This window comes from Canis lupus, chromosome 8 (assembly GCF_048164855.1).
Source record: "Canis lupus baileyi chromosome 8, mCanLup2.hap1, whole genome shotgun sequence".
Taxonomy (NCBI): domain Eukaryota; kingdom Metazoa; phylum Chordata; class Mammalia; order Carnivora; family Canidae; genus Canis; species Canis lupus.
The window spans coordinates 34,425,746-34,443,554 of record NC_132845.1 but is presented as its reverse complement, the minus strand read 5'-3'; the positions used below and the strand labels follow the sequence as shown (position 1 = coordinate 34,443,554).

The following is a 17,809-nucleotide window of genomic DNA, read 5'->3' as shown; positions in this document are numbered from 1 at the left end:
AGGGGGAACCCTGCAACTTCCGTAGGCATCGCTGAGCTGGTCAGGCTGCATCCGCTAAGCTTCAAGTGGATTACCAGGGATGTTCCTCCCCAGGTCTCCACTGCTTGTTGCTCTGTTCTCTTCATTCTCATGGGTTCCCTTTCTTAACTACGTGTGTGTGGTTCTTGTGCCTCTTCAGTGCCTGAGTAAACGATTCTAGTTTCCTCCTATGCTGCCAGTTTCTCTTTCAGAACAGATCTACTGCTAACATATTACTTCTTCTGATACACACCGACTAGTGACGGAGAGCCTATGTATCCAAGTATTGTGCTAGGCACTTCAATAGATGGTTCTCCACAATAACTCTTCAAGAGACCCTTAATGAGTGCATATTAAGTACTTAATGTTTACTGTATGCCAGATTTTGTTTTAGTCATTTACATGTGTTACCTCGCTTAATTTAAGCCTTACAACTCTTATGAGGTGGGTTCTGTTATTGTCACTATTTTGTATTTGTAGGTGAGGAGACTGAAGCAGAGAGAAGAACTTATTGAAGATGCACAGCTGATACTTGGTGGAGCTTGGAACCGAACCTGGGGATCCCAACTCCAGAGCCTGTGTTGTTAACCCCAGCAATATGTCTTTTTGGCGGCAAGTAAGAGATGTGGTTTGTCAGGATCATAGCCAAGCTGGGTCATGATGGCTAAGCCAGGAATGAAACCCATGTCTGACTGCATTGCCCATTTTCTTTTTTTTTTTTTTCTTTTTTTTAAATTTCATTTATTTATTCATGCGAGACACACAGAGAGAGAAAGGCAGAGACACAGGCAGAGGGAGAAGCAGGTTCCACGCAGGGAGCCCGACGCGGGACTCGATCCAGGACCCCAGGATCACAGCCTGAGCCAAAGGCAGACATTCAGCCACTGAGCCCCCCAGGCGTCCCCCATTCTCTTTCACCACGATACACTGTCTCTAACATTCCTCAGCCTTTCTGTGGCATATGACACTAATCATTTACTTCAACTTCTAATTATCACTTTAGGATTTCATGCATTGGGTGATGATTCTTCTAACATTCATTTGGAAAGGGAGTGGGACTCAGAATTATGAATGCCTTTATATCCTAGGTTCTAGATATTCTCTCAAATGGAAATTATTTTTCTTTCTTTGAAAACAACTATATATACACAACTAGTCTAACAATGAGAGCTGTCTGTGTCTTAGGCGCTGTGTTAAATGCTTTCTGTAAGTTATCAAACTTAATCCTCTGCAAAATCCTATGAGTTAGGTAGTATTTATCACTCCCATTTTTCAGGTGAGGAAAGTAAGCCTTATAGAGGTTATTCACATCAGTGAAGCAGATAGGGGCAGAACTCTGCCTTAGATGCTGAGCAGCCTGAAATGAGAGTAGAGGAAGCCTGTGCTTTGGGGCATTTACCATTTTGGTCCCTTTTGGTTGGAACTGTATTGTTTGCTGTTCTTCTACCTAAATAATTGCTAGAGCTTATGGAGTACATTATGTCATTTACTCTTTAAGTCAATCCTATGATTATTCCCACTTGTCACCAGGGGCAACTAAGATTCCACCAAGGTTAAGAGATTTATTGAGTCCCCAAAATGGTCTGGCTAGGATATGAATTCTTTAACTCAAAAATACATGTTCTTTCTACCATACCTATCACTGTCCTCATAAATGTTATTTTCTACCTGTCCCTGTCCTCGCTCCACTCTCCTCCCCACCTCCAAATTATGGCTAGTTTCCTAAGAACCCATTAGATAGATCACTTTCCTGCAAAGAATGATCAAACTGTACATGTGATAAAAAAGGATAATGAACTCTTGGTTGTGGTGATAGAGGCCATTTACAATGTGGCTTGGAGATTGTTGTCAACTCAGGTCCCACAGCTCCCTTCATGTGCCCCTCCTCCGAAGTACCTGTTTATTGGCAGCTCCCTAAGTAGGTTATACTATTCACAAGCAGCAAGGTATGATGGTTCAGTACCATGAATGTGTTTGGACTCAAAGAGACAGCAGTTTGAATCATTTTTTCCCCCAAATTTTTAATGATTTTTAAAAAAGATTTTATTTATTTATTTATTTACAGAGAGAGTGGGAGAGAACACAGGCAGGAGGAGTGGCCGAGGCAGAGGGAGAGGGAGAAGGGAGCCTGAGGCAGGGCTTGACATGAGCCAAGGCAGCCACTTAACCAACTGAGCCACCCAGGCGCCCCTGAATCTTGGTTTTATCACTTATTAGTTTTAAGGTTCTGGGAAAATTAACCTCTTTGTTTTCACTTTTTAAATACTAACAATAGTACTTTGTGAGTAATGAAAGAGATAATGTAAGAACTGAATGAAACACATACATGTGCATATATAAAAGCTCAATAAGTGTTATCTAAAATTTTTCTTTATTTATTATTATATGATTATATATTATGATTATTATGCCTATAAGTTCATTCTATTTGAACCTATTACCAGGAATATTTGTCTTCCTCATATCTACCTGTTAAGCCCCACTTACCTTTTAATTCTCCCCAACTCTCTTCAGGTGTCAACCTTCTAGGAAGTTTTCTCTGTGTCAGTGAGGTCCCATCTCTGTCACTCAGAGTTTCCTCTACTTCTCTGTATTATAGTACTTACTATATTACTATGAATTTTAGTTTGTCTATCTCACCTGCTAGAAAGAGTCAGATAATAAATATTTTAGGCTTTGTGGGCCATTGTGGTCTCTATTTTACTACTCAACTCTGCTACTGTAACATCAAAGCAGCCATAGAAAATATATCAATAAATAAATGCTGTCTTCCAATAAAACTATTTTTACAAAAATAGGCAGTGGGCCAACTTGGCTTACAGGCTGAATTTGCCAAACCCTATGTACTAGGAACAAAAACTAGCTGAGGGTGAACTGGGTCTGTTTTGTATCCTTACCCATGACTTGACCTAATAAATAGTTACTGAGTTTAATGAATGGATAAGTCAGTGAGAGTTAACGAAAACTATAAATTGTGCTTACATCCTCCATAAACCCCAGTTCAATATATTTTTTAATTTTTATTTATTTATTATAGTCACAGAGAGAGAGAGAGGCAGAGACACAGGCAGAGGGAGAAGCAGGCTCCATGCACCGGGAGCCTGATGTGGGATTCGATCCCGGGTCTCCAGGATCACGCCCTGGGCCAAAGGCAGGCGCCAAACCGCTGCGCCACCCAGGGATCCCCATAAACCCCAGTTCAAATTAACTATTTCCTCACAGTCTCTTTATATGTCCCTCTCTTATTTACTTATCACATCTGATTATAGGAATTTACTGTATCTTTCATATCTTTTAGACCTTGCAATGTGCTGGACACATAGGAGGTACTCAATAAAATGAGTACTGGTGGGGAAAATGAATGAGAAATTTTTTTCAGGTTCTGAGCATTAGAGAATAAAATAACTGTCTTGGACTGACCGAGGGGGCACCCTAACACAACTCTGACTTATTCTGGAACTCTACATAAATATTACACAAAAATACTGAGTATCAGGGATGCACATAAGGGCAGAGATCAGCATTCCTAATGTGTTCTGAGCACTTGTGCTCACTAAGATTTGCTGCAGTGCTGGGAATCAATGATAAGTCTGGCAGGTGTCTTTTCTTCATCTGAATCTGAACCTCATGTCTGCTTTGTTTCCTGAACTTTTTTTAGTAGGTATGTTAGAATCTTGTAGGGTGGAGAAAAGAGGAGTACAAAAAAGGTAATATTAAGTGTGTGCTGCTGAGTGGCTGTGAAACTGCTCATAACAGACAAGGTCACTGACTGAAATGCAGTTCTGCTTTGCTCTTTCTAAAATATAAGACTGAGAACCCTTTCCTTTTTTTTTTTTTTTTTTTTTTTTTTGAGAACCCTTTTCTAAACATCTTTTTTCATTGCATCTTGCCCAGTGCTCTTCTGGTCCTCTACTAATACACTCTAAAAGCACATTTAAGAACACCAACAAATAAACATATAAAAAAATTTCAAACATACTCAAGATAAGGAAAACTCAGAGTTGCAGTTCTTCTCATGGAAGCAGTATATGTGTTTTCTAGCCACAATCTAATGTAAACTTTGTAACCTTCATCTTTCACTCAAGAACATTTAAAAGAAAAAGTCAGTGTATTCTTTATTTAATAAGATATTATCAGGACCACATACCTGTTTGGAAGATGATGGCTGCCGAAGGTTGTACTTCCCCCAGGACCCACAAATAACCTCAGGCCTTCTTCTGCAATTCATATTTAAAATACTTGTTTTAGGCACACTTGTTATATTATTGTCAAATAATATTCCTATTATACTCAAAATTCATATTTCATGTTTCAGTTTCATTAATGAAATATAATTTTAAAAGCTACACGCACGTTTTCAAACAGGCAATTTAGATATCTTAATAGTTATTTCTCTTCGACTTCCTTAAAGCTTTCTTTAAAACTGAGTAAAGAAGACATCTTTTCCTATACATTTCCACAAGTAAGGTTTAATTATTTCTCTTTATAACCAGTTACATAATGAAACTAAGTCCATTGTTAACTCTTCTCTGTTCACACCAGCCTGAATAATTACACCTTTCACTGGTAGCATGTAAACTTTCAGCCTTCGTGCAAATGCTGAGGAGGGAATAAAGTATTCTATTATTCACTATCATCTTAAGATCACCACCTAACCCTCCAAATTGCACAGTGATATGAAGTACTTGTGTCTAGTTATGACACAGCAGATGTAGACATCCACCATAAGGTATATGAACATGGTGGATGTTGATGCAGACACAATAAAACCTTTCTTTAAGATTGATATTCTTAAACTAAAGTTCGTTATTCCAAATTTAAAATCCATTCCTGGAAATAAATGAGCTATGAAGTTATCCTCAGATTTTCATGGGCAATTAACTTTATTTTACACATGTCCAATAGTCAGTGTGATGTAGAGCTCCTTTCCTGCTGAGCACACGGACCACACAACCCTGGGGTGCAGACATGTATGTACATTTAATGTTATCTACGCACCTTCTGCACTGGAATCTAGGCTGAAATCTTGACTCTGTAGTATTTTCTCCACAATATCATCTGCATCCACTCTGGTGTCATCAACTCGCTTCAGCTGAGATTCTACAGAATCTTGCTTCACTGCGCATCTTTGCAAATAAGTAAAAAAAAAAAAGTTTCCTCCTTTTTCTTATGTTATGAAGACAAAGTTGTTTTTTTTTTTTTTTTCTCCCGCTTTACATGCAGACTGAAAGGATACCTGCTGAGCAGTTCTGAAGCTGTATCTTCTCTGCCGGCTGTATCAAGATTTGGTTCGGCTATTTTTTGCTCAACTTCATCACACGGTTCTAGAATGCTTTCGATTCCTGTTGATGTGCTTCCCACTGACGTGTTTCTCCTGTGGCAGAGCTCCGAGAAACTGGATGACCGGGAGTGGCATGTGCTATACCCTGCCAGAGAAGAGCGCTTTGGATAAACTATGGCTATCAACTACAGTGCAATCAAGTTTTCTTCTCCCACACCCCAGCAGTTTCAAGTAATCCTCTAGAGTCATAAATGTCAAGGGAATTCAACGGCTCCGTTAGCCTCTACCTGATACTTTCGACTGCTGGCTGGCATAGCTTGATGTTCTAGAATGACCACAGGCACCAAGTTCCTCGGGAACGGAGGCACTCTTCGCTGAAAGATCTGCAATATGTTATAATGCGATGTTACTATTACTGTTGACAAGTCAATGGTCAGTTTGTATTCTTATCTGCAGATTTTAGAAACTGCCAAGTTCATTATCCAGAAAAATTAGTTACCAAGTGAAAGAGACCCTTTTAAATTGGCACAATTAAACAACCGCTTAGCAAGAAATACAAAAAAACTTAAATACCTTAGTTTATTAAAGAAATAGGTTTTTTTTTTTTTCATAAGATTTGACAGCACTCTATCTTAAAACCATTTCGCTTCTTACGTTCAGTATTTCTCTAATAAAAATGAGTCAGATGTATTCTTATATTCACAAAATAGCCAGGTTTGGGTATGCTTTTTGAGGAAACCTTGCTCTCAGAAACCCCATCACGGCAGTAAACTAAAGAGTACTTTGTTACTTTCATGTTAGTGTTGCTAGTGCTAGGCTATAATTTGGGCAAATGTCTGTGGTTTAAATCAACACAGCATGGAGTGTAGCAGTGACAATAAAAGAATAAAAGTTCTCAGGAACTGATTATAGTATTTAGTTTCAAAGTAAATGCACCAAAAAAAAAAAAAAAAAAAAAAAAAAGCCCCCAAAGCCAACCCAGTGTCAAAGCCATTCCTAGCAGTTCCCTGATAATATGCATATTCCAGATGCCAATTATGTCTTTCCAGAATCAGGTTCCCCAGAATGCAAAACTGTGGCCATTTCCATTATCATGAAATATTTAGAAACTAGAACTGATTTTTCACGTTAGAGGCAATTGGAAGCCAACTGAGTAACACAGCAATGATAGCAGCAGTTCTATAAATGATATTGGATGCAGCCAGACCAAAAAATGCTGCCAAACAAGGAAGCTACTGGGGCGACCTAGCCCTTCTACAAAGGTTTCTCACTTCTGACAGGCCAAAAGATAGAAATCCAAACCAGCAAATCTAGTCCTGTGTTTAGGACACAAAAGTGAGCTACAGCAAGATCGAAACCCAGTATTGGCTCATATTGAGAACTATATAGGACTGACCATTTACTCCTAGAGTTGGCTCAGATTTTAATTTATCCATTTATCTATTGGTTTTCAAAATTTATTCATTCAATAATTATTTGTTTTCACCAAGTCAGGTGCCAATAGACAAGACATAGGGGGTACAAAATGCTCAGGGCACCTGGGTGGCTCGGTGGTTGAGCATCTGCCTTTGACTCAGGTGGTGATCCCGGGTTCCTGGGATGGAGTCCCACATCGGGCTCCCCAGGGGGGAGCCTGCTTCTCCCTCTGCCTATGTCTCTGCCTTTCTCTGTGTCTTTCATGAATAAATACAATCTTAAAAAAAAAAAAAACAAAATAAGGGGCAGCCTGGGTGGTTCAGTGGTTTAGCGCCGCCTTCAGCCCAGGGCCTGATCCTGGAGACCTGGGATCGAGTCCCATGTTGGGCTCCCTGCATGGGGCCTGCTTCTCCCTCTGCCTGTGTCTCTGCCTCTCTCTGTGTGTCTCTCATGAATAAATAAAATCTTTAAAAAAAATAAAAAAATAAAAAAATGCTCAGAGGTTAGAGGTAGAAGCAGTTAGAATACAATGTGGCAAGCACTAAAATACAAGCTTCAAAGGACAAGTACCCTTGAACACTACCTGGTGGTGGGGGGGGGCACAGCTTCAAAGAGGAGGTTAACTCTAGGTCTTTAACAGTGTATACGAACTCTAGCAAGACTTGGTTGGGAAAAGGATTCCTCATTTGCAGTGAGCAGACAGTCTGGTACAGTCAGAACATTGGGTAGTTGGGCAGATGACTGAAGGGAAAAGAGAGATGAACAGATGCCTGGTAGTGAGGGCTTTCTACGGGTTTAATGAAGGAAATAATTCAATGGCTTTCAGCAAGGGTGTGACATGACCAAATCTACATCCTGACAGCAGGATGAACAGTGGGTGAAGTGAAGGTTTTCAGAGTAACCCAGTTGAGAGTAAGAGGTGGTCAGCAGGCACAAGTGGCTGGGCTCGACTTGCTAGGGTAAGAAAGACAAGATGCAGGAGGAAGAGTTGGGAAGACTTGTGCCAGGTGCGCAGACCCTGAGGTGCCTGAGGACATCCATTTGCTATGCAGTGAATTTTTCCTGTGCCCCTGGCATTATGCTAGAGGTACAAAGACAAAACCTGATTGGGAAGAACCTGGAATCTAGCCGAGGAGAAAGGATCTCTGGGATCACACCCCGGGCCAAAGGCTGTGTTAAACCACTGAGCCACACAGGCTGCCCTTAGCCGAGGAGAAAGGAACAGATGGATTTCAGTATAACACGGAAGGAACATGAAGTGGGCCTTCCCAAAAAGCATTTGGTAATGTGCACCTGGAGTTTAGGAGGGAGGTCTGGAGGCAACACAGATCTGTAAACCAAAGCTTTTGATTTATATTCACTTTTACATTTATGTGATAGTTAAATCCAAGGCTATAGAGGATATTGTGCAGGGACAGTGAGTAGAGGGAACAGAACCTTGTGAAACCTCAGTATTTAAGAGGAAGGTGGAAGAAGATGAAGAGGCCTCTGAGGAGCTAGGGAAGGAAAGGTCAGAGAAGTGGGGACAAAGGGAAAAGAAGGCTTCAAGAAAGAGGCCACATCAGTTGAGAGCAGAAGAAATGCCCACAGGTGGTTTTGACAGTCATGTTACTGGAGGCATCACAAGGCAGGGCAGAAGCCAGAAGCCAGGTGGCACACGTATTTAGGGATAGACACCCAGCAGGTTCTTCCTAGAAGTCTGGCTATAATAGGTGTGAGAGAGGGGAGGGGAAGACGGGAGAAGCAGGGGAGGCAAGGCCACAGAAAGAAGAGCACAAACCCACAGAAGAGCAGTAGACAGAGGATGTAGGGTCAGTGAGTTTTGTTTGTTTGTTTTTAAATAAAGAATTCAGAATATTTAAGTACTGCAGAGGAGGAGCTAATGGAAAGGTTGAAAGTCGAAAAGGATTCACTGATCCTAAATCAGGAGATTTGTAGTCCTTATTATCTGTAAGAAACCTTATCTTTGCATATCTGGAAAGGTGGTGCAAGTGTTAATCCGCATCACTACACCCTTCTTTTTGTTCTTACAAATAAGAGCCCTCCTCACATCATATGAGAGAAGGAAGGAAACTCCTAAATCCTTTTTCTTTCAGCCAATTTAACATTTTCCCCGCCCTGTTTGGCTCCCAGAGCCCACTCTGACTGTGGCTGGGAGTGTCCCGGTGTGGCCCGGGGCCCAGCAGCATCAGTGTCCCTGGGGAACCAGGTAATGCAATTAGGCCCCAACCCTGACCCACCGAATCAATTGTCTGGCTGCAGGTTTAACGGGCGAGCACACCAGGTGAACTCTGATGTCCACTCGTGTTTGGGAACCACCGACAGACAAACGTGATCCACGGAGGAGAAGCAACATCTGACAGCTGGCTGGCGCAGTGGGCCAACTACTGTAGTATCCTGGGGCGTCTGGAGGGCCGCGGTACACAACGGGGGCGTGTGTCACTGCAACATCTAGCTCTTAATCTGTCAGGGCCTAACGTTTTAGACAAATGAAGCATTGGCTTAACCAAAAATTACATACTTAATACTGCAAAATTAAAACTCTTTCTGGCACATTTCAAGCCATCTACCCACAGAATTTTAAATGTGGGTGGGTCTCTGGGAATCTTTTAGGGTGTCTAATAGGGAAAAAACAAAACAATGAGCCACACACCCATACCTGCTATTCCAAGATGGATTTTGAGAGTCTCTCCACCTTTTCTGTCCTCTTCCAGAGATTCAGATTCACCAGCAATTGGTATAGACATCGATGTAGAAGGAGGCCTATGAGTAAATAGTTCTAAGGATCAGAACTTGATTGACAGGTGAATGAATCTGAAAGCTTCAGTGTTAAAGACTGGTCGTGAAGTCAGTACACAGCCTTAAGTAAGGTGCCTGCTTTAATGTTACCTTTTTGAGGGTGAGTGTAAGAAAAATCAACAAATACAGGAAGCCCGGGTGGCTCAGCGGTTTAGCACCGCCTTCAGCCCAGGGCCTGATCCTGGAGACCTGGGATCGAGTCCCGCATCGGGCTCCCTGCATGGGGCCTGCTTCTCCCTCTGCCTGTGTCTCTGCCTCTCTCTCTCTCTCATGAATAAATAAAATCTTAAAAAAAAATCAACAAATACTTTATGTAACAGCATCCTCAAAACTGGCATAAGATTCATGGGGGAAGAAAAGGATTTTTGCTCAACAGGAGCTGTGCGGCTAGAAAAGGGCACTGCCTTCACAGAGTCTGGGAAAGACAGGGGGGCTCTGTGTATCCCCAGCACCATCGGGTAAGATGCTTCAACCGTCAACTCTCAGAGAAGACAGGGAGGTGTCGGAGGCAGAGAAGGGCATCAAGCCCCCCGTATGTGAGGTTGGCAGAGGTTGGTGGGGGGAATACCTCATGCTTCCTGCTCCATGGCCCAAGTTCCCTTGCTGGTACCCATGGTTTTAACTTCTGCCTTCTCTGTGAACAGTTTCCTTGCCCCAGGGGGAGTCTGTAAAAAGCTCCAGTTGTATAGATTTGCTTTTTGGGCTGGATTCTCTGGGGGTAGGTGATGGATACATTTTCACTGGCTAATTCAAGGCTCCTATCTCCATGTGGAAGCTGTGAAGCAGGGAGGGGCTAGTTTGAGTTCTAACAAGAACTTTTCTTCATTTAAAAAAAGAAGACATCCCTAACCTTTTGAGGTTGATAGTCTATAAAAAACAAACAAACAAACAAACAAACAACCACACATCTTGCAGCACCTGGGTGGCTCAGTGGTTGAGCATCTGCCTTTGGCTCAGGTTGTGATCCTGAGGTCCTGGGATCAAGTCCTGCATCGGACTCCCTCTGCCTCTCTCTGTCTCTCATGAATAAATAAATTAAAAAAAAAAAAAAACAAAAACCACATCTTTCTAGAGACTATCCCTGGGTGACCTGAGATAAAATAGGAAGGTGGCTGAAGGGATCATGAAGCTAACCTACTACTGCAATCCTTTTTTTGCTTCTGTTATTCTATATTTATTGAAATTCAAAACAAACCAGCAAAGTACTGCCAAAACAGAGATAACTAAAATAAACTAGGAAAGAGTTTCCAAAATAAAGATGACCAAAAATTGGCCTGAGTATATTAGTTCTCTCTTGTTGCTGTAACACATCACCACAAACTTAGAGAACTTAACACAAATTTATTACCTTACATTTCTGTAGGTTAGAGGTCTGACATAGGTTCTACTGGACTAAAATCAAGGTGTTGGAAGGACCACATTTCTTCCTGGAGGCTTTAGGAGAGAACCTGTTCCTGTCTTTTACGACTTCCGGAGACCACCTACATTCCTTGGCTCATGGCTCCTTCTTCCATCTTCAAAGCTAGAAAGGTTGCATCTCTCTCTGACTGTTCTGTATTTCACATTTCTCTCTGACTCTGACACTCTTCCAATTACCTTTTCCCTTGGGTTATACCTCTTCCCTTTAAGGACGCTTGGGATGGTATTGGGCCCATCTGGAAAACCCAGAATAATCTCCTTATTTTTAGGTCAGCAGATTAGTACCTTAATTCCACTTGCCACCTTATTTTCCTTTGCCATTTAACCCAACATATTCACAGGTCCTGGGGATTAGGAGGTAGATATCTTTGTGATAAGGGGTGCGGGTGGGTGGGTGGACGTTAAATGCTACTCTAATGCCACACATTAAATACATCACAGTTTAATAATTTCATGATAGTTCAATTGTCATTCAGTTGCCTTAATCTACAGACTTTATCTTTTTAACCTTTATAAAACATTAAACCAGATGAAACAGTAACAAAAAAATGTAAAGCAATACAAAATTGTACATTACAATTGGTTACACAGATTCTCTCATATTTTTCCTATTCATCATCTCTTCTCAGCCTCCACTAATTACTTCTGTTTGGTCTTTGTTTTGTTTTTAATATTTTATTTATTCATGAGAGACACAGGCAGAGGGAGAAGCAGGCTCCCTGTGGAGAGCCTGATGCAGGATTCAATTCCGGGGATCGCAACCTGAGCTGAAGGCAGACACTCAACCGCTGAGCCACCTGGGGGCCCTCTGTTTGGTCTTTGTACCTCATGACCATAAGAGTCTCCTAGCTAGTCCGCCTCTCTCTACCCATGCTACTGTCACTGTGCTCTTTCTGAAGTGTGCACATGAACACGTTACTCTCTGATTTAAAACACTTCAATAGCTCCTTCCAGATAAAGTTCAAACTCCTTAGAATGGTAATACAAGGCCCTTTGCAGTCTGGTCTTGGCAACCTCTTAAATTACCAAAGGCTGGATTTTTAAATAATGTAAAACGATAGTAGAACCCTCCCCCAGCCCCACCCCGCATTTGTATTCCATAAGAAAAAGTAATATGCAAAACAAATACACTTGGAGAGTGTATTTTATCATGGATGGTGACTCATGCCCACCTGTCCTATCTTTTTAATGCCAGGTACTTTGTTTTTCCTTTCACAGGTGGCCTCATTTTCTTTTTTAAGATTTTATTTATTCATGACAGACATAGAGCGAGAGGGAGAGAGAGGCAGAGACACCGGTAGAGGGAGAAGCAGGCTCCATGCAGGGAGCCCGACATGGGACTCGATCCTGGGTCTTCAGGATCACGCCCTGGGCTGAAGGCGGCGCTAAACCGCTGAGAGGTGGCCTGATTATAGTATCTCCATCCCTCAACCTCTTTGACCTGTTTTCCAACCTTCAGAGCTCCCAGTCTGTGGCTTCTTTCTTTCTCCCCCTTATCAGTCTCCCTCTGGCTCCACTCTTTCCTGTCCAGCCTGACTTCAGGGCCACACCCCTTTTAGCAATTGACCTTCAGTTTGGTACACCTTGTTCTGCAGGTTCAAACAACTTAAAGAACCCCAATCTTTGATAGATGTTAGCCTTTTAAAAAAAATTATTTATTCATGAGAAACACAGAGAGAGAGGCAGAGACATAGGCAGAGGGAAAAGCAGGCTCCTCGCAGGGAGCCTGATGCAGGAATCAGTTCCAGAACCCCTGGATCATGACCTGAGCTGAAGGCAGACACTCAACACTGAGCCACCCAGGTACCCCAAATTTTAGCCTTCTTCATTAACTGCTCAAATACTGGGGCAACTAAGCATTATGGAGAAAATTAATTAACCATGGGGACTGATACTAAGGCAGACTTACAATTTAAAATCTTAGCTGGGGGCGCCTGTGTGGCTCATTCTGTTAAGCGACAGCCTTTGGCTCAGGTCACCAGCCTAGGGTCCTGGGATGGAGCCCTGCATGGGCCTCCCTGCGCAGCGGGGGAGCCTGCTTCTCCCTCTGCCCCTCCCCCCACTCGTGCTCTTTTTCTCTCTCACTCTCTCACAAAAACAAATAAATAAAAACCTTAAAACAAAATAATAAAAAAATAAAATCTTAGCTGGGCCTTGAAAGCTCTAAGTCTCCCTAGACAACTCAGTCGGGTCTAATAATCACTGAGTACTCATTACCCCTTTTTGTTCTGAAAATGTATTTGTATCCCTTATCAGAAAGTGTTTAATATAGCTGAATTACACAATGAAAGAGATGGGATTTCAACTTCACAGTAATGTTTAGAGTATGTGAAAAATGACCTAAATGACAATGTATTCATGTCCTGTAACAATGCCACAAACTCATGCAAGCCATTTTCTTTTCCTGGAGTGTCTTTACCTACCTCTTCTGCTGCATAATTTCCTATTCATCCTCTTAAAATTAGTTCAGTGTCACTCCCTCAGTGAAGACTTATCCTGGCTTTCAAGAAAAAGTAGTCCTCTATGCCTTGATAGCATGATGTTCTGTGTCCATCTCCCACATTATTAGTGAATCCTTCAGAGCAGGGGCTTGTCTTACTTAATTTGGTAAATGTTAGCACATAGTAGACAATGCACGAATCTTGGGACCTTGGACAAATTAGTACCTTAACCTCTGAGCCTCAAGGTCCTCACTTAAAAAACATGGATAATGCATCACAGTTGTTTCGAGAATTAAATTGGGATTTAATAGTCATTAAATCATTTTGACAAATAGTTAATTTCCTTCCTTCTAGAATCTGAATGCTCCAGAGCCCTTGCTGCTCAAGAGGATTACATCATCCCCAGATCTGCTTTACCATCAAATTGTCAGGTGCCAGGGTAGCATATAATTTCTCTCTCGAACTATCCTTTTTCTTTATTAGCACTAGTGGTTGGGCTTTCTTTTCTGCCAGTTTCATTCTTTTACAACAGTTAGTGGATATTTGATGAGTTGCAGAGAACTACAAAACGGAGTTTAGGGCAGGTAGTTAGAGGCTGACTGACCAGCTGTCTTATCCATAAATACAGGCCCTAAGGTATGAAATTTGTCTTTCAGAAAAATAATTACAAATAATTACAAATTACGTTACAGATCCTCTGCTCATAAAATATCAAAACTAGAGTTTTAAAGCTGAGAATGCTAACAACCTGCTGTCTTCTCGTTAGTTTCTCCAGTAGGTTTTTAAAAACTTTACATCATGAAAAATTCAAAGACAGACAAAAGCAGAGAGAATAGTAGAATGAAGCTTCCCAACATCTAGGTCTTATGGACAAATAGTTGTGTTAGTCAATTGCTTTGTGCTTTAGCTCCTCATCTGTAAGATGAGAACTTGGATTTTATGATACTTTTAAAACTGGCTTTGTGAAGGTCCCTTAGAGAGTTTAGGGGTAGTAAAGTACTGTATCTTTTTGCTCCTCAACAGAAAAATGTTACATACCAGGATTTATAATATTCTAGGAAAAATAAAGTCCCTGGACTAGAAAACTTCCAACATTCTTTTTAGCTCTAAAGTACTGTGATTTTACCTTTCTGATATATACTGAAATGTAATCTAATAAAAATAATTTACTTTTTATATCAGAGGTTTAAACACTTTCCTATTCAGTCCATACTCAGCAAACGCATGGAAATGTTACAGCTGCCCTTTTTCTACTGATGTGTACGATTTCAGATGTTCAGAGAAAAGAGACAATAAATATTGGGGGTTTGGTTCTCTTGAAAAATACTTTCAGGTATCCTGGGATTAGGTTTATAACGAGTTATAAACATCGTTTTCTATAAATATAAACCCTAGACTGTCAGAATTACATTCCTGGAGATAATACAGAACATAAAATGATCTATTTTTGAAACTCTCATACAGAGTTTCTGCCTCTCTGTATGTCTCTCATGAAGAAATAAATAAAATCTTAAAATTATTTTAGGGTGAAAAGAGAGCATGGGGGAAGGGGCAGAGGAGAGATAATCTCAAGGAGACTCCTTGCTAAACACAGCACCTCATGCAGGGCTTGATCTCATGACCCTGAGATCATGACCCAAGACGAAATCAAGAGTCAGACACACTCAACCCACTGAGCCACCCAGGCAGCCCTGCACATTACTATTAAAAACATGAATTTGGGGACCTGGGTGGCTCAGTCAGTTAAGTGACTGCCTTTGGCTCAGGGTCCTGGGATTAAGTCCCATGTTGGGACTCTGCTCAGTGGGGAGTCTGCTTTTCTCTTTGCCCCTCACTCCAGCTCATGCTTGTTCTCTTTCTCTCTCTCTTGCAAAAATAAATAAAAATCTCTAAAAAACCAAAAAAAAACCTATGAAGTTGATGCATAGGGAAATAATTAAGGTTTTCTTTTCTAAGTGCATTTTCTCAGATATTTAAATAATATATAATTGACTTTCTTTTTTAATTGTCTTCAGGATTGCTAATGAGCAATCCTATTGCCTCTTCCCATTCAGTTCACTCTTCTATGCTCTGAGAGGACTTTAACACATCTTTCCTCAAACCCCCACCTCCCATCTTTCCCATTCCCACCCTTCAGTGATCTTGTTTCCTATATCACTGAGAAATCAGGAGCAATTTGAAGATAGCTTCTATAGGCTCCCACTTTTCACATAACTGCATCTGAAGCCATATTCTTTGCCTTCATTCCTCTCAACAATCCAAGGACACTGTCTAGCAACTGTCCTTTTTCTCTCTGACCCACATTTCTCCTTCTCTACTGAACCATTCATATCAGTATACAAATAAGCTGTATTCTCTCCCATCTTAAAAAAACCCCAAAGACTTGACCTTGACCCCATTTCCTCTTTTTATTTGTAACTCCATTCTGTTCCTTTTTTTTTGCAACAAAATTCCTCATAAGAATTGTTTATACTGTCTCCAATTTTTCTCCTCCCAAGCCCTCTTTAACCCACCCCAATAAGGCTGCAGGCTCAGAGCATTCTACCAAAGTGCTTGTTGAAGGCACCAATGGTCTCTGTATTGCAGATCCAGAGGTCAATTCTCAATCCTCATCTGCCATGATCCACTTCCGTGGTGTGGGACAGAGCCAATTACACTCTCCTTCTTGAAACACATCTTTCACTTGGTTTTCAGGGCAGTCCTCTCCTTTGGTTCCTCCCTCCTCTCACAGTTGCTCCTTTGCTGGTTCTTCCTTGTCTCCCCAATCTCCAGCACCCTGGAGTGTCCCACTCCTCTTTATTTATACTTACTCCCTCTATGTCATTTAATCAAATCTCATGGCTTTAACTACTGTGTGCTGATGATGTCATGATTTCCAAATCTGTATCTCTAGCCTGGCCCTCCCCATTGAACTCTGTAGTGCTATATCCAACTGCCTACTTGATGTGCCTGGTTGGATGTTTAATAGGGATCTCCAACAGAGCATGTCCAACACCCAAGTTCCCAACCTCTAACCTATTCCTTTTAGAGGCTTTCTCATTTCAATAAATGAGTTACTCAGGCCCCAAACCTTGGACTACTCAAATAGCCTCCTAATTCATCTATCTGTTTCTGCCCTTGCTCCCACTGTTGTTCCTACAAATTGTCTATTCTCTATCCAGCAGCCATAAGTCAGATAATTTTATTCCCCTGCTTGAAACCCTCCAGTGGCTTTTTATTTTACTAAGTTATAAGTGGCCTCGGAGACTCTTTATCATCTGATCTCATCTCCTATCCCCCTCTTGCTTATTCTTTCTGTTCTAGACATACTAGTCTCTTGGCAGCTCCTTGGACATGCCAACACACTCCTCCCTCCAGGCCTTTACTCCTGTTTCTTCTACCTCAAATGCTCTTTCCTCAAATGTCTGCATGGCTTCCCACCCCTGTCAAGTCTCTGCTCAAATACCATCTCTGCCAAGGAAGACTTTCTTGACTACTCTATAAGACAGCAACCCTTCTCCCCACTATGTCCACCTACCCTGCATTATTTTTCTCCAAAGCACTCATTGCCATCTTTAAATTATACATTTATTTATTAGTTTGTTGTTTGTTTTCCTCTTAAGAATATATGCTCCAAGAGGTCAGAGACTCAGTCTATTTTTTTCACTGCTGTTTCTTTAGTGTCCATAACAGGACCTTACACATGGTAAGGCACGTAACAGGTATTTGTTGAAGAAATGACTAAGTCCACCAAAGTCAAATTAAAAAATTTAATTTGTATTGTTTCACCCAAAACTTGAAGATGATGAAGATGATGATGAAGATTATTTAAGATCTAGCTTAAATTAAGAGTGTGGGGGGCTCATTTAGTAAAAGCTTAATAGTAATTTCTATGTGGGTCAGGTCAGTATCTTAGGAAAAGAACCATCCCTTCACTGGTTAACAACAAAATATGAATGTAAAAATTTAAACAAAAAAATCACTATTATATTTTCAGATATTTCAGATAAATAATTCATTTACTGAGCATCAACTTACGTTTTAAAACATGGGTCACCAGACATCAGCTGCATACTGATCAAAACCTGGGTATTAGAGAAAGAAATATGATTATAAAACTTCCCTTGAGACGAGAAGCCATGTTCTGCTAATCCATGCATCCTCTACAGAACCTAGGCCAGTATTTCCTATTTAGAGATTATTAAATAAAACAATTGCTGAATTGGGTTACATCCAGTATTAAATTGCTGCTTTATACAGACACAGATTAAAAACAATTTTTTAACATTCAAACTTTGTAATGGCAAAAATTGGAGTGGGAAACATGGACATGGAGAGCAAGTGTTGTACTAGGGACAGCCCTGTGGGCACATGCTGCCCTGGTCTCGGTTCTGTCTTTCCTCCAGGTTTCCTGTGGTGCTTGCTTAAGTGTCTGGAATGTTTCTCTCCACCTTGC

The 17,809-nt window shown here is 41.1% G+C and overlaps 1 protein-coding gene across 3 annotated transcripts in view; it reads right to left on the bottom strand.

Annotated features, from left to right (window-relative positions):
* The window catches only part of EEIG2 (EEIG family member 2), an 87,553-nt gene that overhangs the window by 7,154 nt on the left and 62,590 nt on the right, over positions 1-17,809 (bottom strand). For 2 of the 3 annotated variants that reach the window (XM_072834771.1, XM_072834770.1), the window contains 6 exons: positions 17,392-17,438; positions 9,375-9,478; positions 5,587-5,682; positions 5,255-5,444; positions 5,017-5,144; positions 4,166-4,235 (listed from right to left, as the gene is read on the bottom strand). In XM_072834771.1, the coding sequence (XP_072690872.1) occupies positions 4,166-4,235; positions 5,017-5,144; positions 5,255-5,444; positions 5,587-5,682; positions 9,375-9,478; positions 17,392-17,438 (635 nt within the window). Of the gene's footprint in view, positions 1-2,505; positions 2,662-4,165; positions 4,236-5,016; positions 5,145-5,254; positions 5,445-5,586; positions 5,683-9,374; positions 9,479-17,391; positions 17,439-17,809 lie in introns of all 3 variants that reach the window. The other variant, XR_012035259.1, reaches the window with a different exon arrangement.